The sequence below is a fragment of the Mesocricetus auratus genome, unplaced genomic scaffold, assembly GCF_017639785.1.
Source record: "Mesocricetus auratus isolate SY011 unplaced genomic scaffold, BCM_Maur_2.0 Super-Scaffold_2245, whole genome shotgun sequence".
In the NCBI taxonomy this organism is placed as follows: Eukaryota; Metazoa; Chordata; class Mammalia; order Rodentia; family Cricetidae; genus Mesocricetus; species Mesocricetus auratus.
Window position 1 is genome coordinate 43,573,111 of NW_024429180.1, and position 22,483 is coordinate 43,595,593.

The 22,483-nt window shown below is 41.2% G+C and overlaps 1 protein-coding gene across 4 annotated transcripts in view; it reads right to left on the reverse strand.

Moving 5' to 3' along the window:
- Epsti1 (epithelial stromal interaction 1) overlaps positions 1-22,069 on the reverse strand; it is a 103,651-nt gene extending 81,582 nt beyond the window's left edge. The window contains exons 1-3 of one of the 4 annotated variants that reach the window (XM_013114015.3): positions 21,755-22,067; positions 1,590-1,703; positions 1,317-1,375 (exon numbers count right to left, since the gene is read on the reverse strand). In XM_013114015.3, coding sequence (XP_012969469.1) covers positions 1,317-1,375; positions 1,590-1,703; positions 21,755-21,939 — 358 coding nt within the window. In that variant the 5' untranslated portion in view covers positions 21,940-22,067. Of the gene's footprint in view, positions 1-1,316; positions 1,376-1,589; positions 1,704-21,754 lie in introns of all 4 variants that reach the window. The other 3 variants (XM_021227674.2, XM_021227675.2, XM_040757803.1) reach the window with 3 other exon arrangements.
- Between the last annotated feature and the right edge of the window lie 414 nt (positions 22,070-22,483).

The following is a 22,483-nucleotide window of genomic DNA, read 5'->3' on the forward strand; positions in this document are numbered from 1 at the left end:
AATTATTTCAAAAGGTTTTCTTTAGCAAATGTGTACAAAAACTAGAATATTCATATGTCAATAAGATCCAGGTAAATATACATCCCCCAAAGAATTCTGGTGCCGATATTTGCCTTATTTTTAGTGTTTCCCAAGCTGGCTGCAACTCTGGGGAGGGAGGCTCTGCCCGGTGCTGTGGCACCCCTGCTCCACATCTTGGTATTCAGAGTTTGAGACAGCAGGGGGAGCCTGGGAGGTTTAGATCTGTTGCTCCAACATATAACCTAATCTCTCAGATTGGATTGTCCCAAAAGACCATTAATAAACATTTTCAAAAAGTCTGAAGCACTTCAAAAACCCGGGTGATTCTGACTATTAAAGCCCTGTTAGAAATTTGAACTGGAGGTCTGAATGATGTTGGAACTTGGGGTACTATGGATAGTGTCTGCGGTTCCCGTAGTCACTGCAGATGGCTGTCATTTTCTGTATTGACTCACTGTACCACCCAGGTTGATACTTCTCTAGTGTGGTCCCTTTTGATAATACTTCCCTGGCTGTGCCATTGTGTCCTCATTAGTCACTGAATTCCCTACCAATAACCTAATAAGGGAGAACACAGAATTCCAGAGCTAGCTGTGCACCTGCCATGGACAGGCACACAGTGTCCTTGTGAACGAAATGAATGTTATCTCTCCTGTCAACTAAATATAATGCTAAAGCATTAGAAGGCAGCATTTGTATTTACTGTGCCCCGGTTAAACCTGTTGCTCATGCCCAAAATACAAGGAACACAGTAAAAGATTAAGATGTGGTCCCTGACATTCGGGTTATTATCTAGAAAAAAAAGTGGTTACATAGATAAAACCATGGAGGGTAGATTGACTGTTACAGAAGTATGGGAATATAGAGGCTAAAGAAAAAAATGTCCATTAAGGAAAGATGGAACGTATCAGAAAAGGCACAAGTCCCTTATGATCTTTTTCATATACAGCTTGTCTGTTTCGAAAGTATTCATGGAGCCATTAAAATATCACCAATTTTTGGATATATCAGGGACCAGAGCCAAGCAATAACAACAGGTGTGAAGTTCTTTTAAATCCAAGAAAAATCTAAAATGTACACTCACTAGTGCCATGAGTTATGTTACTAATGTAGAGGAACCGTTTTAGAAGTGCTAACAATAGAATAATTTTACAAGTATAATTAAAACTGCTAAAAATCCTAAAGACTTTAGTGTGACCCAATGAATCTCTGTAAATCAGAAAATAAAAATACTTAAAGAAGCAATCATAAGGCAAACAAGAAACATTGACTCTGGTAGGAATATGTGTGCATACTTCTTTGCATCTTCTGCCTTCGGCTCTCATTCGGTGCTATCAAGGTGTGCGTGCCTGTGCTGGAATGAAGAGAACAGTGGTTATCATCATGACAAATTCCCAAGGCATCTAAGGCACCACCCATCCTCCTTCTAATACCATCTGACAGGTATTGGGGAAGATAGCCATTCTTAAGAACTTGCCCTGTTTTCTGGTACCTTTCAATCTAGGTGAAAGGTGCATGGGCAGAGTCAAATAAAGAAATACAAAGCAATGGGCATGGTAACTACTTACTGCTGAACTCCAACACCACTGCTTCTTGGTAGACTGTTCTTGTAGGACATCACTCCTCTAGGTGGCGCATGTGAGTCAATCTCTTTAAGACTTTTTTCTTCTCTTGTAGACTTACTTTAGGACAAAAAGAAACAATGGGACATCCGACGCATTCTTTGTTCAGACAAACACGAGTCTGAGTCTTTTGCCATGCAGCCACATCCTCTCTGACTAGCCCACTTGTGACTACCAACTTGTCTGTTTCTTGTGGTTTTAGGTTTTGATTCGTATGAGCCTTGATCCCCTGGGCTCCTCATTCCCCTGGCGACACAGGTTGAACATAATCAGGACCAAGAACAGTGCAAACATGGGACTCAAGAGAAAATTTCCTTTTTTCCTTTGTTCTTTCTGTAGCAGGTAAGGTGCAAACATGTGTGTGCATCCTTGCATGCGCTGGGTCACTTGCCTGTGCATGTGTGTGTGAAGATCTGAGGTTGGCACTGATGTCCTGTTCCTCGCCGCCTTCTATTTTGAGAGGAAATGTCTTGCTGAGCCTGGAGTCCTATTTTGACTAGACTGGCTGGCCAGAGAACCTCCTTGCATCTCTGCTCCTTCCATGCCCCTCCCTAACAGCTCTGGGGTAGAGGCACAGCACTACATGCTGGGTTTTCCCTGGGGTGCTGGGAATCCAAAGTCAGATTCTCAAGCCTGCATAGCAAGCACTTCAGCCACAGAGCCTTTTCTGTAAGTAAAAATATTCCACACGGAGACACCAGAAATACTGAGCTACGTAAGACACTGTGAACCTTTAAAGGCAGAGGTGGGCTTCAGTGATATGTATTCCAGATCTGTGCCAGTGACTGGCTCACTGTGAGAGTGTGATGAAGTTCAGTATCACAGATGCCAGCCGTGAGTCTGCCCTGGGATGGCTCATTTTGAGCCCATGCATGTGGTCCCACCAGAGCAAGAATGCTTCGTAAAGCAGAGATACAGTACAGTAACAGACTGCAGCATACATATGGGTGCAGCTTGGGAGAAAATGTTGTGGATAAATGCAGCCATCTTATAAGTACGGGTTTAAAACAAAAACCCTAAATGCTCTTAGAAGGCCTTCTCCCACCTGGGATGTCCCATTTCTAAGGGCAAATTAGCAAAGACAGAACAGTAGAGGCCAAAAGTGCTGATTAACTGAAGCCATTTTTCCTTATCTCATTATTTTCCTAGCTGCAAGCCTTCAGCCTGCTTCTTCCTGGACTTTAATTTTAGACTTGTAATGTGAGGTGTGCAACCACCTTTGCATGCAAATGGGGCTGCTGGGTGCCCAATTACCTAATGTATACCAGCAGATGGTGCATGGGTAGCCTAGCATGCATACAACGTTATGAATACAGAAGTAGGAGACTGCCACTGGAAATTAATCCCTTATCTGTTACATAGTCTTTGTTCACCCTGACAAAGATTTTTTTCCACTCCTTAATTGCCAGTACTTTATAGGATCCTGGGAGCTGCAATTCTGTGAGTAGTATCTGGAGGCTTCCATGTGATGCAATGGTGAGCCATTCTACGGAGTCTTAAAGCTAAAACGCAAGGCATTGGATTTAAAGGGCAATTGTGAAATTACTGTGCTATCCTCAGTGCCGAGGCTGTGATGTAGAGTCTAGGCTGGGGATTTGCTTATGCCCCACATCAGCAGCTCGTAACCTTTACCATACATCAGAATCACCTGGAGGGCTTGTTGGCAGGCTTGTTAAAGGGCAGAGTTTCTGATTCAGTGGCTCTGGGGTGAGGCTCGATAACATGCATTTTTTAAAAAAATAAGTTCCCAGTTGATGTTTGCGCTGGTTAATCTTCATCACCGTCTTTACAGGATTTAAAATCTCCTAGGAGAAACAGTCTGAACCAGTCTGTAAGGGCGTTTCCGGAAGGACTAACTAAGGACCGATGGCCCACCCTGAATGTGTTTCGAATGAAAAAGGGGGAAGGAGAAAACAGAGAGCCAGTGTGCACCCCTCTGCTTCCCAGGGGCAGACTCAACGCGACCATCTGTCTCAGTTCCCAGCAACCCTCCAGCTTTTAGTTTCATCTTGACGGCAACAGGGAATGACACTAATGCTAAATACTGCCCAAGGTTCCACATTTGAAGAGCCACTGGTGCAGATTAGTTGTACTTTCTATGCTGCCAGAATGGTTTGTGCCCAGCGAGACCCATGTTGAAGCTTTTAGTCCCCAGTGTAGGGGTATCGAGGAAAGGGAGGCCTTTAAGAGATGTGTTGGCCACGGGGACACCGCTCTTACATGGGACTAATGGATTAGTGACATTCTCACAGAAAGTGGGTTGGGCATCACAGGACTGGATTAGGTAAGAAAGAGTATTGTTAAAACTCAAGAGATAGTCAACTGCTTGATCTTCTGCACCAGCCTGCTAACCACCCCCATCCTCGTCACAACTTCCCACAGCCAACAGTGTATACGTGTTAGAACTTTCTAGCCACTAAACTTGTGAACCAAGTGAATCTCTCTTTAAAAAAATGCATTGTCCTTCTTAAGTGTTTTGGTATAGCAACACAAAAGCACTAAGAATCTGTTTTAGGATTTTTTTTGATAAAAAGTTAACAAGGGTCATGCATGTTGGTGCATGCCTTTAATGCCAGCACTTGGGAGGCAGAGGCAGGTAGTCTCTGTGAGTTGGAGGACAGACTGGCCTACATACCGAGTTCTAGACAAGCCAGGGCTACATAAAAAACACTGTCTCAAAAACAAACAAACAAAAAACTATTGATTAATGAATTTTTGATCAATACACAGAAGGTAAATCATTTACTAAAAAATCACTAGATTAACAAAACAATGGTGCTAAGCTCAAAAGTTGGGACTTTTGACCTAAACCAACTAACTGTAGCTGATTTTTCAATTTAACACAGATAGCTTAAAATGCCTGTTTTCTTAACTTCAGCCACCTTCCCCTTTATGAATTGCTTGGGTCAGCATACTATGTAGCGATACTTTCATGCATCCATGTCATTGTATTTCATTCTGCTTCATTTCCTGCCTCCATTGCCCTCTCCCTTCACAGATGTCTCTCTTCCTTTTTCCAAACACTCATTCGCTTTGCTCGTTGTTACATGTTTTCTATCTTCCCATTTCCCACTTCCCTTAAAATCTCTTCTTCACCTCTCATGATCCCCTTTTTAGTTTCATGACCTAAAGTCACACATATATAGAATGTGTAGTTTTTAAATTTAGGTTCTACATATGAGAAAACCTTGTAGCATTTGTCTTTCTTGGCCTGGCTTATTTCATTTGACACAATGATTTCTAATTGAACTCACCTTCCTACATATGTCTTTTGAGTTTTCATTATGGCTTCAGAAACTCCACTGTGTCTACGTCTCTTTGTTCTTTCATCTGTTGGTGAATATATAAGCTGGTCCCATTTCCTGTAACTTCAACACTTTGAAATACTTCCAAACAGTATGACCACTTACCTCAGGATCTATTATAAAATTACTATGCTAGAGACTTACAGGGCATGGGAAAGGCATTAAACAGAGATACCAAACCCTTCCACAGATCTTAAGCTTTAGTTAGGAACAACTGACGAAAGCAACATAACTCAATGACAAGATTATCCAAACAAGTTCTAGGGTGAGATGATTAAATAGTCAGAGACACAGGCAGAGGAAACCCACAAAGAACCCAGAAGAGCAGTAAACTTCAAGGAAGAATGCTGAGTTGAAGATGTAGCAAATGAGTTTGCTAAGAATGTTCCACAGTGAATTTTCCAAGCCCATCTGCCTTCTTATACAAATTACCAAAGAGAGTTGGAGGGGGAAATCTGTTTACAGAAGATTGTAGTTTACAGTGTCTAATCTAAGTCTGATCACAGCACAGTAGCATCTGTCAATCTCAGCATGCAACTGCTGGGTCAGAGACAAAAGGCCTCCTATTCAATGCAGAGAAAGTAGTGTGACCCAGTAGGGTTCTCTCTCTCTCTCTCTCTCTCTCTCTCTCTCTCTCTCTCTCACCTAATCCTAACATTGGTCCTGGTAATACACGTTTTACATGAGAGAATGCCGTAGTGATATTTTATTGCCTGGAAATGCCAAATCAAACCCATAATAATATAAGAAAACACCACCAAGTGATTTAGCTCTTATCTCTCCTTTTTCCAGTAGAAAGAGGAGTTGGAGTCTAAGGATATGCTTTTTATTTTTAATATTGTGTGGCAGAGTGCAAGGCTCTTATAGATCCAAAATAGTCATCTCTTCTCTCTGAACATTTTTTGACATGAATAGCAAGCATAATTTATTAATGTTCCAAACCAATTAGCTTCCTCGACAGCAGACCCTTGCCATTTCAGCTTCATGGAGTTCCTTTCTGCAAGCAGATTCTGGAGCTACTGATTGGACAAGCTCAAGTTGCCTCCATTTAACATTCTGGTCATTGCCTAATGAAGCAACATCCTAGTTGCCGAAACAAATATATATTTTTGAAGATGAGTTTCCTTAATTATCTCATTGAAATTTAATGAAATGTCTGTTAGTAAGATTGTTTCCAATTTCCAACATCACAGTTCTTCTGTGAGGCAGAGTGGAGGGCACAGAAGACAACACTCTAAAACAAAGACAAGTACCTTTTCTGTGTCATTTTTTAAAGAGTAGGAAGGCTGGGGCGACAGCTCAGTGAGCAAAGTGCTTCCTGTGCTGATGGGCTGATGGGCTGATGGGGGAAGTCCTGTGTATGTGTCAATAAAGCACTGTTGGCCAATAGGGAAGCAAGGTAGGTGGGACTAGGAGTCCAGGAGGACTCTGGGTAGGAGAAACACAGGGAGTCACAATGTAGCCTGCCAGAGAAATAAGATGTCTAGAACTTTGCTCCGGTAAGATTAACAATTATGGGATAAATGCTTAAGTCAGAGCTAGCCAGTAAGAAACAAGCAAGGCCAACAGCTTCATAATTAATACCATGTCTTGTGTGTTATTTGGGAACTACAACGCGGCAGAGCCCAGGTGACTGGCAAGTGGCTGACAAAGAAAAGGCTTCTCTCTACACTGTGCAAGCATGAGGATGTGAGTTCAGATCCCTAGAATCTATGTAAAAAGTCCAGAGAGGTAACCCCAGTGCTGAAGGAAGTGTAGACAAGCAGATCCCAGGGGCTTGCTGAGCAGCCTGCCTGGCCAACCATTGAGCCCCAAGTCCAGCTATTGACCGTTTCTCAAAACACAAAATAGAGAAACAATTGAGGAAGATATGTGCACCCCTGTCCTTCACACATGTGTGTGCACATACACATTCTCTCTCTCCCACAAGCGCACACATACACACTTAAAAAATGATTTGAGGAAAAGGATTGCAAGCCACGCTTACTTTGTGAGGGCTCTAGGATGGTTACACAAAGGCATCTCCTATATACACTTCTTTGTGCCATTTTCATGACATCTCATCAATAAGCACTTTGCAAGCTGACAAAGGTATTACACATACATATATCTCCTGGAGTGTACAAACTGTACCAGATGTAATTCAAATTTCGAATTAAGACCAGCATTGGTTTGATTGGAAAAAGAAATGTACTGGAGAGCAGAAACTCGGGAAGAGATGGATGAGTGAATTACAGACAGTTTTAAGCTGAATAGCAGATGTGTGGAGTTTACTGTCCTAGCAAAACCTGGCTTGATGCTATGATGGACAATAGCAACTAAAAAGGCTAACTTAATATTAGCAGCAAAGAAGCAAAGTCTTATCATACACAGTCTTCAGAGCAAGGCTAGAAGCCCTTCCTCCCTGTGGCATCATCTCATGAACAGAGAATATGTTAAACAAAGCCTCGAACATACAAGCACGAAAGGAGGGAGGTTATAAAAAACCATGCACCCAGTGCCCGGATGGTTTGGAGGTTCTCTCCTCAGTTCACTAACTCACATCCACTCCTCAGAATATCTTGATCCTGTTTTAAAAAACTCTCATTTCTATTCCATGCCTAATTTGATGGGTGTGACTTCTCCATCCTCCTGGCAGCTGTCATAATTATCACCTAATCTGCACTGTTTTTCTCTTAAACTCTAGAAACATTGTCCTGAGCTTCCTTTTGAGCCCATTTCCAAGTTCTTTTTATTAATGAGACTAAGGACCCCAAAAGTGAATCTCAGTTTCCCTGGTGACTGTTTTTCATTGTTAAAGAAAATCTTAAATCTCAGATACAATTGACAATGGGGAGAATGACTGAGGGGATGAAGGCACTGCCTAGTTTTATGGGAGTCAATGTTGGTTTTGTTACATGGCCTTCAGTGTGGAGATATGAAGCTTATTTCACTATTTCCCATTTTTATTTTTATTTTATGTGTGTATGTGTGTGTTTTGCATGTGCATAAATACATGACCTAGGGTTCTCGTGTCTTGATAAGATATGACCAGTTTACATAAGTTAGAAAAACACAACCTACTAGAAGCTAATGGTTTGATACATATTTTATGCCCATAGTATTAATTTAGATGAGGCAATCTGGGCAGTTAAAATGCACAGTTACAGAGTGTGGACAAGAGATATTATGCTGCTTCACTTAAAAGCATATGCCACAAATGCTATACATGAAAAAAGAAAGTTAACAAGAATAGTTGACACTAAAGAGACAAAGAACCTTCATGAAAAAAATTAATACTGTACAGAACTTTTATCTTTGAGAAGCCAAAAACCAAGATGAGATTGGGACCTATTGATAGGTAAATTTATAAAATGTATAAAATAGCTTTCTTGGGAAAAATTAAAAGAAATTTGTGTTTTCAGAACGTGGATGTCAGGTCTGGGATTTTGATGTGACTATTATAAGCTAATAAACTAGCCTGTTTCCACTTCCTGGATACTGTCAGAAGACATGAGATTGCTGGTCAGAGACAAAAACCTCATTCCTCTGAGTACAACCTGCAGCATGACCACCAACCTTTTCACATCAGTTTTGTGGCCCTAGGTCCGATGGGGGCAGCACAGTAAGCTCTGAGCCCCTGTGCTCCTTGCAGCTAAGGCATGCTATACCTAAGTTTTTCTTGGTTTTACGAATCAGGGTTTCAGGTTGCAACTCAGCCTGGCCTTGACCTCTCAATTCTCCTGCCATAGCTTCTCCAGAGCCTGGATATCTGGTTTGTGCCATCACTCCCTACTAGTCTACCATTGCTACAGCAGGTAACAAAACATCTGGTCTTTGTCTTAGAAAGAGAGTGCCTGTCTCCTGAGGTTCCAGTTAGATAGGCAATCCTAGAAACAGCCTGGGGTAGTTGGTCAAAGTAGTGTATGAGTTAAGTCTCAGGTCCTCAGAAGGCTGGAAGATTACTTCAGCTTAGGACTTCAACACTAGTTAGGAAATACAGAAAAATTATTCCCTCAAAAAACAACAACAAATATACAGAAAATGGGAATCTCAAGTTAAAGGTTGAAGAGAACAGGAAACTGGGGAAAGGCTGTTGTCTAGTTAGGGTTTCTAGTGCTGTGACAGGACACCATGACAACGGTAACTCTTACAAAGGAAAACATTTAATTGGGGTGGCTTACAGCAGAGGTTCAGTTCATTGTCACCATGGTGGCACATGGCAGCACACAGGCAAACTTGGTGCTGGAGAAGGAGCTGAGAGTTCCACATCTTGATCCAAAGGCAGCAGAAGAACTCTGTTCCACACTGGGTTTGACTTGAGCATAGGAGACCTCAAAGCCCACCCTGAAAGTGACACATTTCCTCCAACAAAGCCACACCTTCTAATAGTGCCACTTCCTAAGGAGGCCATTTTTTTTCAAACCACCACAGCTGTCTTCTAAAGGATAAGTCAGCGAAGCAGGATGACAACTACCCCACAGCCATTTACATGTCAAATATGTTATGCATTTTCTCCTTTTTATTTTCATTCAACTTAAACTTAAGACTCTTCAGATGTTAATTCTAGCACATAAAGCCAGAACCCCAGCATCCAGTGACAGATACTTCAGCTCATGCAAAGAATACTTCAGACATAAATTCTTACTTTTAGTTTTGAAAATAATTCATAAGGCAATGTAGAAAAATAGCTTTAAAAGTTACCCAAGTCCCACTTCTCAAAGATTGCAATCTTTGTTTTATTTGGCTTAATTTCCATTTAATCTATGTTCTCTACTTCTGTCGTTTTCATTTGAGATAAAATCTCGTTATGTTTTCAACCCTGACTTCATACTTACCTGGTAGTTCAGGCTGGCCTCAAGCTCAACATCATCATCCTCCTGCCTCAAACTCCCAAGTACAGGATTACAGGTGTGTACACACCTGTAGCTATGTTCTCTACAAAGTTTGTAACCATATTTAAAGTACAATTTTTCTATCTTGTTTTCCATTGTACATGGTTTCTCCATTAAATTATACACATATCATGCTTAATACTAAATGGCCCCATAGTATGTCCTAACGTAACATCTAACCATTTCATTGTTTCAAACATTCGCTGTTATAAAAAGCCCTGTAGTTTGTACAAAACAAATCTATCCAGAGTGCACAGTCCAGAAGATTCTAACAGTCCTCCAGGAGCAGCACTTAGGGCCAGGAATGTGACCTCACTTAGATTTTCTTCCATTGATTGGTCCCCCACTTGCTTTGCTGAAGATCTGGGTCACGTGATTGGTCCCCACTCTCCTCATTTCTAAAGTGGAGACAGTTATCCACTTCATATGTTAAAAAATGCTTCAGATAATTTCGGGGTCCAGAAAAGATGGGCCTGCGGGTAAAGGTGCTGGCCTCATAAGCTTGACAAGCTGAGCTTGGTTCCTGTCATCCACAGTGAAAGGAGAAAACTACCCCAAGTGTTCCTGACCTCCAAACACACGCCACGGTATGTGTGTGCCACACTACACACACATACAATACACACATCCACATACCATGATACTAAATTTAATTAAAAACAACAATATCAGAAAGTACCAGGAGCCAGGGGAGAGGCTTTGGTTCTCAGCAAACATAGGCAGTGGCTCCCAATGGCCTGTAATTCCAGCTCCAGAGGATCTGGTGCCCTCTTCCATATTCCAGGGGTATCTGCACACATGTGATGTACACACACACACACACACACACACACACACACACACACATATGTATGAACACATACATAGAAATTTTTTTAATTAAAAGAAAGCAACGAGCCGGGCAGTGCACACCTTTGATCCCAGCACTGGGGAGGCAGAGGCAGGTAGAGATCTGTGAGTTCAAGGCCAGCCTGGTCTACAGAGTGAGTTTCAGGATAGGCCCCAAAGCCCCACAGAAACCCTGTCTCGAAAAACCAGAGGGAGAGAGAGAGAGAGAGAGAGAGAGAGAGAGAGAGAGAGAGAGAGAGAGAGAGAGAGAGAGAGAGAGAGAGAGAGAGAGAATGCAACAATAATTGCCAAGTATTTGTATTATCCCAAGCCCAGCTACATTGGGGCATATTTTGTAGGAAAAACCTAAACAAAGCTCACCCATAGCTAGTCTATCTCCTTCTTGTGCTAGTAATTAATCTTTTTCATAAATATACATAGTTTTTCTAAATTCTTTTTACAACTGTGGTCCTGGCTCTTCCCTCTAACATCTGTTATGGGTTTTTTTTGTATTCTTTTTTTATATGTCACAGAAGTGACAAGACCCACTGAATGAAACAAAATGGTACTGAGAAAGCTATCTTTAAAGATTAGCTGACATTAGTCTCCTGCAAGTGGCAGCACAGCTTTGCCCCTTCATTTATTGAAATATAATAGAGCTACAGTAAACTGCAAAACCTTAAGTCCATAGCTCTGTGATAAACCTTCTTTTAAGTTCTCTGGGTTCCAAAAGAGAAAAGGAAAAAAAAAAAAAGCAGAGAAACAAAGCGAACTTTAGGGTGTTACCAAGAATTACTCTTTCCCAGCTGCTTATTTTTAAACTCTTTAGAAGCCTTGGGCTGGGGCAGAGGTTCATTTCACAGGCAGTGTTTTCCGGTGTGTACTGGGCAAGGTTTCCCCTCACACCACACACACACACACACACACACACACACACACACACACACACACACAGAGTGTGAGAGAGAGAGAGAGAGAGAGAGAGAGAGAGAGAGAGAGAGAGAGAGAGAGAGAGAGAGAGAGAGAGAGAGCCTAACAAGAGTAAAACAAAATCACCACCCTCTACAGTAGTCATCAGTTCTGGGTGCTTTATGTATTTATTTGTCTCACCTCTTTTCCTGTTTTGGTTTGAAGTTGTTGTTGTTGTTGTTGTTAAGGAACTATAAAATTAAACAGCTGGGTCATGGTATATAACCCCCAAGCACTATAGCAAGTACCTCCAAGAAAATAATTATCCTATTTATACATTAAAAACATTATCATACCCAAGGAATTTACCTAATTTCATTCAGACTTCAAAATTGTGTCATTGAATTTCTCCCTATTCCCAACTCATCCTGTATCAGTATGAACCTCACTTGTCTCTGCAGACTGTTAATCTAGGGCCATTCCTTTGACCTCCTTCCTTCATGCTGGGCATCATTAAGAAGCCTCAGTATGTTGTCATATGGGATGTCTCAGTCTGGAGACAGGGGTTATTATTATAGAAAGGATTAATACCAGCACTTGAGAGCCAGAGGCAGGAGTGTCCTGAGTTTCAAAGAGTTTGAGGACAGCCTGGATTATACAATGCCCTATATCAAAAAAGCAAAAATATTTAAAATAGCAATAATAATATATTCACCACGATCCCTTGACAGTAGAATTAAAGAACATACCGGTTCTTTCTTTTCTTTTTTCCTCCTTTCTGTCTGTCTGTCTGCCTGTCTGTCCATCTTTCTTTATAAGATCTCTTCCTACCCATGTAGTTAAGATTGAACTTTAACTAATGATCCTCCTGCCTCAGTGTTGTGAATGCTAAGAAATGTACCACCACACCCTGCTCTCGCCTTTGTTTTAATGATGGAAAATATCTTGCATTTTTCCACATTACTTTAATAGATTGCTTTTTAATCTTCCCATTTGGAGGAGAAACTACAAACATCACAGAACAAAGGAGCCGTCACAGCTGATTTTCTGATAGAGAATAGAACCTTCCAAAGCGTCTGTTCCTTTTGATTATTTTTTTTCTCCTAAGCTTTTGTTTCAGATTCAAATACATTCTGAATAGATGCAATTAACCTTAACAATATGCATAACCTTACGGCACTCTACTGACTTTGAAGTGAGTCACCTCACTGTGTAATTGAGCTAAGTTTCCTTTTTCTCTCATTTCTGCAACACTTCTCCTGATTATTATAGGTATTATGTGTTTTCAGGCTTTCATCATCCTGTTGATTTATTGTTTCACTGTTGCAGCTGTCAAAGGCTTTTTGAAAAATGTCCATTCATTTTTGATGATACTGTATTTGAACAAAAATGATTGCTCCCTAAGACTTGGCAGATCACAAACGCATACCACATCAAGGAGCAGGGGCTAGCACAAAAAAAGTTGGAAATTCATTCTAACAGGAGCATAATTTATACCTTCCTCCATAAACAGGAAGGTAAATTTGATCTAATCAAACTAAAATGTCTTTTCTTTTCATTCACTCTAACAAACTCCTTTGCATAGAGCTGTATTTTTCAGACTGTAGGTGGTATCCCACTAACTCTTTATGAAATCATGAAATGAATTTATTTTTAATGAACAGGAAGAGAAAATGGGGAGATTACTTAGTGGGTAAAAGCAGTTTCTTTGCCATCATGAGGACCTTAGTTCAAATCCCCAGCCCAGACACGGTTGCTGTGCATTCCTGCAATCCCAGCATTGAGGAGAAAGAGGGGGCAGACCCAGCTAGCTAACCTGCTAGCTTGCCTAGGCAAAAATGGGAACTTCTAGTTCAGTGAGAGACCCTGCCTCAAAGGCAGTAAGACAGCAGAATTGAGAAACACGCCCAACATCCTCTGTTCTGGCTTCCCCATGTATGTGCATGCATTTGCAAACTCACATGTATGACACACACACACACAAAGAAAATTTCAGTATATCACATGAGTGAGAATTGTTTTGTGACTTTTTTTTCAGTTGTGTATATCTTCATATATACTGACATATGTCCTAGATCACAATATCAAACAAATTGTTCATTGTAGGCTTTGGTCAAAAGTCACCACATAGTTGAGATTGCTTAGAGACAATGACTACAACCTGCTCTAATAGGAGGAAGCCAAACTGTGTATCATTTGTCGTAAAAGGCAACACAGAAAAGGACACACACACACACCAAACTACTTTTCTAAATGGTTTAGAAAATAACTTAGAAATAGTGATAGGATTCAGGGCACATTTTTCAAAAATATGACACCTTAGCATTTGAGGAAACAGAAACAGGAAAGTCAGCCTTTCTCCACCCCTTGAAGCAGATAACAAAGGACTTCTCTAACTGTTAGAGTCCATAGGTCATAAGACCCACAATTCAAAGCTCTCTTTTGAAGACTCTGTACAAGCAGGCCTCCTGCGTTTCTTCACTTTTCTATAAGATTATTATTTGCTAAACCTTTCTGACCAATCACACAGCTATAAATTGTTCGCCTAAGCATAAAAACAGGTATTATGGTTATATAAACAATGTCCCTTATGGGAGCGAGGCTTTGGGCATTTGGTGCCCAGCTTGTGGCAGTGTTTTATTTGTTTTTAATGTTTTATTTTAGATTTTCATTTTTATTTTATTTTAGTGTGTGTGTGTGTGTGTGTGTGTGTGTGTGTGTGTGTGTGTGTTGCTTACCTTATGTATGCTTGATGCCCTTGGAGGTCATAAGAGGATGTGGGGTCCCTTGGAACTGTAATAACTGATAGTTATGAGCCACCATGTAGACACTGGAGACTGAAATCAGGTCCTCTGCAAGAGCAACCAGTGCTCTAAACTGCTGACCCATCTCACCATCTCCCTACTCCCTTGTGGCACTATTTTATTTTGTGTGAAGTCTTTAGGAGATGGGGCCTAGCTGGTAGCAGTAGGGCTCTCGTGGCAGACCTTTGCAAGTTATGCCCACTGTTGCTATGATTCCAGGCTGTATTCCTTTTGTCTCGTCTGTGGTCATGTTGTACACAAGCCTCCACCGCATACTCTACCTGCCATGAAATTGCCCCACCATGAGCTGTACCCTTTGAAATGATGAGCCAAAGTAAGTTTTTCCTCCCTGAAGTTGCTTTGGTCAAGCATTTTGTCACACTAATGAGAAAAAGTTGCAAATATATAGGATTTCTCTATCTTTGTGTCATCATTTCTGAAGACGCCAATGTCACATACAATTTACTAAATAAACGTATATTCCTTTCTCTTGTGAATCTGACTTTGGTATAGATGTCTCAGTCATGAACCAAAGGATGGGTGACTATAGAAATTGTTTCTCCTTAAGAAGCTGTAAAAAGCACCACATTCCTACTTCCTTATTGTACTCTCTTTGACCTACTGATTTTTTTCTTAATGTGTGTATAAAACAATAAGGCAACAGGTAGCTTTGATGTCATGTCCTCTCCTGACTACTGAGCAGTTTCTACTTCAGTAGAAAGACTTCAATTTGAGTTCTAGCTAGTGATTAGGAAAATCAATGGAAACTTGGGAAATTCAGTTAATCCTCCAAGATTCACATTTCCTATCTGTTGGGTGGCAAAGTGTTTATTTTGAGGGTAAAATTCAATATTGTTCATGTCACTCTGTACAAGATCTAATGCATGGTTTAGCATTTGAGATATTTTTATGTACTTTTTTTTAAGCATGGGTTTTGTTTTTCTGGCAATGGCAGCTTGAACCTAGGGCTTCATGTAAACTGGGTAAGTACATTACTTACCCAGTATACATGAACAACTGAACTGCTTGTTAATTTGTTTTTGCAGGATTACTTAACTTATTTAAGGCTATAACTAATTTACAACATGCTACACAGTATTGCAATGCTCCAACACATTCATCATTCCAAGAGTAACCTAAGGAATCAGAGCTCTGCTAATTAGTTTGCTATTAGAATCTGGTCATAGTTGAGGTACCTACCCAGCTCACTGAACTACATCATTATCATTAAGAGTTAAACACTATCTGTTACATTACAAACTTTCTAAGTGCTTATGGGTCTTGTCTGGGAGTTGAGTTAAATAATCCCCTAATGAATAGCCATCTATATTGAGCCATCAGGAAGATTGCTAATTAAGACAATCGTTGAGCTTTTCCAATGTACTATTATTTCGTAACATTAAGAGAAGCTTCTACACTATCCTGTACTCCATCTCCAGGAAGAATAAGCCTGATGCTTTCATTCCATTTAGCATCTACTGGCAAAAAACGTATTTTCTTTTAATCATATTAAGACAGGAAATTGAAATCTGGAACACTGTAGCGAGGAGGAAATAGTAAGTTGTTTTTTATACGCTCTAATAACTACCAATGTGTTCCTTGAAAGCTGGGTAGTGGAGCATATCTGTAATCTACCTGAGAAAGTTGAGGCAAAATTATCACATGTTCAAAGTCAGTATGGGCTACATAGTGAGTTCAAGCCATTCTTGGCTGCCTAGAATGATTCTGTCTCCAAAAGTCAAACAAACAAACAAGCAAAAAGAAAAAAAGCAAACAAACTTGCTATCTCAGGTTTTTCCTCTCACTGTAATAAAATAACACTGACAAAAGCAATTCAAGAAATAAAGTAACAATAGTTACTTTTCTGTTGTCATGACAAAAACACTATGACCAAGGCAATGTATAAAAGAAAACATTTAGTTTGGGACTCCTACTTCTAGAGGGTAGTAGAGTCCATGATCATCATGGCAGGGAGTGTGGCAGCAGTCAGGCAGGGCACTGAAGCAGTAACTCAGAGCTCCCTCATGTGGAGACAACAACCATGAGGCAAAGAGAGAGGCTAATTGGAATGGTATGAAATATTTACACCACAAAGCCCACCTGTAGCAGCACAGCTCCTCCAATGAGGCCACACCTCCTAATCCTTCCCAGACAGTTCCACCAAGCATTCAAACATATGAGTCTATTGGGGCCATTTTTATCCAGACTACCAGGGGTTTATTTTGGCTCATGGTTCAAGGGTACAGTCCATCACAACAGGAAAATTAAGTCAGAAGGAACTTAAAGCAGCTGATAACATTGTATTCATAGTCAAGGAGATAAAAATAGTAGATGCTGGTACTCAGCTAGTTTCCTACTTTTTATGCAATCTACACTCAAGGCCAAATTATGATGCTACCCTACCTTCCTCAATTAGCCTAATCAAAGTAATCCCTCAAGGGCATGCCCAGAGGCTAATCTAATCTAAATAATCCTTCCCAGGTGTTACTGTGGGCTTGTCTCGCAGATGATACCAAATCCTGACAAGCTGGCATTCAAATCATCACAACCTACAACATAAACATTCTACACACATACAACTTCCCATTCTCCTATAGATCTCAGCTTAATATCATATTGTAGGAAATATTTTCCTGCCCTCACAACTAGCCCAGGCACTAGCTTTCTCTTGTAGTACACACAAAGATTTACTTTCATAATTATTGCAGAAGTATCTGTCCAATCAACTAAAGTTTAAAAAAAATCTTTATGAAGTTTGCTAAGTAGATAATTGTTACAACATTTTAAATTGTTCACAGCCAGGGATCCTCTGTTACTATAAGAGTGTTAGTTAGCATAGCTAATGCCCTGTTGCACAGCAAGCACTCCATAAGTATTTGCCATTTTGCTGTTCAATGTTTAAGTTTCTATAGTACTCCATATATAGACCACAAGCATGTTATAATAAACTGAATTTGTGTTTAGATTATATTAAAGTTAACTACTGTATAGTAAAGTTCTATGTTGCTGGTCCATTTTCAGAATCTTTTTTGTTTTATTTTTTTCAAACAGCATCAGGGTTTTATCACTAACACAGGCAAGAGCCTATCGCCCACAATTTGGTATAATCAGACTGGAAACCTGTACCTTCAATATCCATGTAGATGTAAGTGGAATTTGCTTCGAAGCAAGCAAAATAGTAAAAGAGAGAATAACAGATTGCTTTAGATTATTACAAGTTTATATAAACTTTTGTCTCTATTTAAATCTATGTGAATAGTTCATAACAGTTGTGGACAAGGTACATGTCACCAGATAAAAATAACTATAAAAGTCAATATGAAATAGTAAATACTTACAATAACTGAAATTCAAATGCAGTAAAAAAAATTATCCTATCTGGTAGTCTGCCACAGCATAGGAATCATTGACTTTCAGGGAATTTTTCTATTGCTGTAATAAAGACCACGACCAAATGTCACTTGGAGAGGAAAAAGTTTATTTTGATTATACCTCCAAGTCACAGTCTATCATCAAAGGACATTAGGGCAGGAAACTCAAGGAAGGAACTTGGAGTCAGGAACTGAAGCAGAACCATCGAGGAATTTTGCTCACTGGACTGTTCTAATAGCTTGCTCAGCCTGTTTTCTTACAGCACCAGAACCACCATCCCAGGAGCCGCACCACCCACAGTGAGCTGGGCCCTCCACATCAGTCGCCAATCAAGAAACTGTACCATAGGCTTATCCACAGGCCAGTCTCCTGGGGGCATTTTCTCATTTGAGGTTCCCTTTTCCCAAATAACTACTTTCTGTCAAGTTCACACAAAACTCCCAGTACAAGTGACATACTGTCAACTTGATACGCAAACATATCACTATTAAACCAAAATTTCTCTTGTTGCCTCCAAGATGTCACTAATACCAATATCACAATATAAACCATACTCTAAATTTTAAAAGTCCCACAAGTATTACAAATTCAAGCACTTTAAACTCTAGTCTCTCCAAAACACCAGTCTCTCTAAAATTTAGATCTTCCTAAAACCGAACATCTCTTTGAAATTCTGAAACCTCCTGGGGGGGGAACATACAATTTCTTACTCTAAGAAGAAAGAAACAGAGCAAGCCACACAAGTTACAGTCAAATAAAAGCAAACCTGAAGTTCAACAGTATTAAAAGCACAGTATTTGGCTTCTGGGACCCCACTCCTGATACTCCAGACTCCAAGGGGTCTGGACAGCCAGCTCCACCTTCTTGGGCACAGCCTCTGCAGCACACCAGCTTGTCTCCTAGGCCAAGGCTGGCTCCATTCTGAAGCCACTGCTGTCCTTGACTTCTCCTGGCTTCTCAAAAATGCTCAGAGATCCACCAAACTGGGCTGCACCATCACCAATAGCCTCTCCTGGGCTCTCTTCTGGGACCCTAACCCTGCCACCTAGTGCCAAGTTTCAGCCCCTCTTCATGATCTTTCATGCCTTCAAGGTACCTGAATACATGACTTACATAGTACCAGGTCTGGCTGTCAGCATAAGATACAGTGCTGGCCACCTCTGGACCACAGCTTCTGTGTTGACTGCTGAGATACCCTCAGAGGATTCTGCCCCAGTGATGCTGCTCTCTTCTTAATCAAAGACGATTCTTCAGGTCCTGCTTCCCAGTATTCATTGTCCCAGAAAAGCAAAGATTTCACTTCAGTAGTTCGTAATTCAAAATTTCACAAGGTCCCAATGGAGCCTTTAAGGGACTCTTAAACTTCCCTCCGACATTTCAAAGCCAGGCCTCTGCCATCTACACTGCTCTCAGTATTACGTTCTAGTTCTCACAGCAGCTCACTGATCTCCGAACACCCAAAGCCTTCTCTACCCCAAAGTTCCAGAGTTCTTCCACAGCCATCCCAAAAACCGGTGGCCAGGTCTGCCACCCCAATACCCCATGATCTCATACCAATTTCTGTCTTCGTTTCCTATTACTGTGATTTAAACACCATAACAAAAAGCAACTTAGGAGGAAATGGCTTAGCTTACAACTCTCAGGTCACACTCCATCACCAAAGGAAGTCCGGGACATGAACTCAAGGCAGGAAGGAGCCTGGAAGCAGGAGCTGATGCAGAAGCCATGAAGGAGTGTTGCATATTGGCTCGTTCTCATGGCTTGCTTGGTCTACTTTCTTACAGTACTCAGGACTACTGGCCCAGGAGTGGCACCACCCAGAGTGAGTTAGGCCCTCCCATATTCATCCTCAATCAAGAGGATTGTGCACCAAAGGCTTGCCATAGGCTGATACGGTGGGACTGCCTTCTAAACTGAGGTTCCCTCTTCTAAAATGACTCTAGCTTGTGTCGAGTTGGTACAAAACCATGAGCATACTAATGTATTTTGTTTATTTAGTAAGAAGGCACTTAAAGTCAGTACGATTTTTCAAGTCACAAACAATCTGAAGGTGATATCATGGTCATCAATAAGTGCTTGTTAAATGAAGTCATCATCAACACTGACTAAATACTGGCTTATAAGCTGCTTTTTATTAATATGAAAACCGAGGCATACAGTAGCTAAGCATGTTATTCAGAGAGCAAGTAAAAAGATTCAGATGTTAAACTCATCTACCAGGCATCAAAGCCCATGCTTGTTGTAATCCCCACTTTGAATTCATTGCCCAGACTAATTTACAGAAGGTTGAATACAAATGAGGTTAAATATACCTTTACCAAACAAGTAAGCTATTACGGCATTTATCATCCTCTATTCTAATTTCCATCTCTCTCTCTCTCTCTCTCTCTCTCTCTCTCTCTCTCTCTCTCTCTCTCTCTCTCTCTCTCTCTCTCTCTCTCTCTCTCTCTCACACACACACACACATCCTCTAAGTTCTCTCTCCAAAATAAATAAGACTCTTCTAATCCTTTGTTGTTGTTTTTACAGAGATGCCATTTGTCACTCAACCATTCCCTTTGGTTTACCAATTCCATTAAGGAAACAAGTGAGAAAGTTGACAGAGTGAATGATGAAGACACAAGATGGTCCAAACAATGCCTTAGATGTTAAACACCTAAAAGGGAATGCCTTCTCTAATACTCTGCCGACTACCACCGATGCATACGAAGTCTGTAAGAAGTCATTGAATTCTTTCAGGCATTTTTCTAATGATCTACCAGAAGACTGCCCCCTTCTGAGTGACTTGGTCCAGCAAGATCCTAGAGTAATTACAATCAAATCAGGAAACAGAAAGATACAGCTGATTAGTGCTTGTGAGATGACAGAAGCATACAAATAAGTGGTTATAGCTAAATAGATGCTTTCTAATAAAAGGCTTGGAAATGGATTTTTATCATTAACCACTTACAGATATGTGACTCAGAGTCAATGAACTTCTACTGCAGCAAGATGCCAGTTACTCTGAGAGAAATCCCATCGTCTCTAATTGATTCCCAGACCATCTGCCCCATCTAAGGGGAACTCTACACTGAATAGTATAACCTTGGTTCTTTCAGAAGCTGGGGGATAAGAGAAACTCTACTGCTTGTTGGTCATAAGGTTATATAACTGTTCCTTAGCAACCAGCATTTGTCTTTCCTCCAACAAAGAAGTCGTTGCAAAGGGGGAAAACTAAAAATAAAACCATTTGGACAGTTCCAATTCACAGAGACAGCACTTCAAACCACAGTGCTGAGTGAAAAAATAAAAGCAAAACCCATTCCACCTGGTGCAAAGAGAGGGTCGCTGACACTCTGCATAACATGCTTTCAGGATGCCATCAGCAGTCCTTAAACCACAGACCACATATCAAAAATAAATGCTTCCTCTCTATTCCTGTTTAGAAAGTGTTTCAACCTTGAGCAGCTGGGGTCCTCACTCCCAGCTGTACTCCACTGGTTCGAAGAGGGTAGTTTATCTGGAGTCTGGGAGTGATGCAAACTTGCTTCTGAGGCTATCTGGACCCTCTGTATCCTAATCCTAGTCCTTATTGCCTTCACTCTGGCATGGTGGTCCCATTTAGACTCTCTCTCTCTCTCTCTCTCTCTCTCTCTCTTTCTCTCTCTCTCTCTCTCTCCTTCCCTCCCTCCCTCCTCCCTCTCCCCTCTCTCTCTCTCTAATAAAGGAAAACTTACATTCATAATTTTGTAATAAATAAGAATCCCAGAACACACACCCATCTTTCAATCCAGGAACCAGTCACAAGAATCAGTGAAGTGGGCACCAGAATATGTTATAAAGACCTGCAAATTGGCAGATTCAAGGCATAATAAAGTAACTCATAGGTGATTTTATTGGGGTAAATGACGTTTAACCCCTCCAAAATCCCTGCTATCGGACCTCTCTGGTTTCACCCTCTAAAAGTGCCTGGTTCCTGGTGCCTGATTACGTTTGGGACCAAGACTTCCTACATCCAAGGTAGCTTCCTGAATACTTACCCCTTCTGGTCAGCACGCCCTTGCCTCTCCATCATAGCATCCTTGGGAACGGGCACCTCCAAACTCTGTCTTTGGCTTTGTTGCAGGCCCAGCTCCCTGCGCTGCCCATGCCCAGCGTGGTCCCGAGAGATGGAGGAAGTGCCCAACCCTGGGTCCACCACCCTACTTCGGGTGTGGGTGTACATGGTCCACAGCCTCCCTGTTAAGTGCTGGCCTCAGCCTTTGAGGGAGGGATGTTGGAGAGGGTTCCCAGGAGGCTCGAGGAATGAGTTCGGAAGAACAAGGAGAGCGGTTTTAACAGCTGAGTTTCGATTTCTCTATAACCACCCTCTAGGCCAACAGAGAACTTCCTCATTAGTCTCCACCCGAATGCCCTCTGACTTTGTAACAGATTTACAGCCTGGGCTGAGCCGGCCTGAAGCAGGGGCGATGAACTGGGCTGGTTCACCTAGGTATAGAGCCAGCCTAAGATCTCAGAGGCATGGGGGAGAGCACCAAGGATCATTAAGATAAGCCGCGGGCAGCTTCTGAGCTGGTGCAAAATGATCAGAATCCTGAAAATACTTTAGGAGCTGCTTAAATAGCTGTTCCTAATTTGAGGTCACTCACTGTTGGAGACTCGAGACTGGGGACATATTACCTTGAGTTCCCATAGGTTAGGACAATAACTAAAATCAATGCAACAACAACACAAAAAAAATGGTGTTTATTACTTGTGACTGCTGTCTG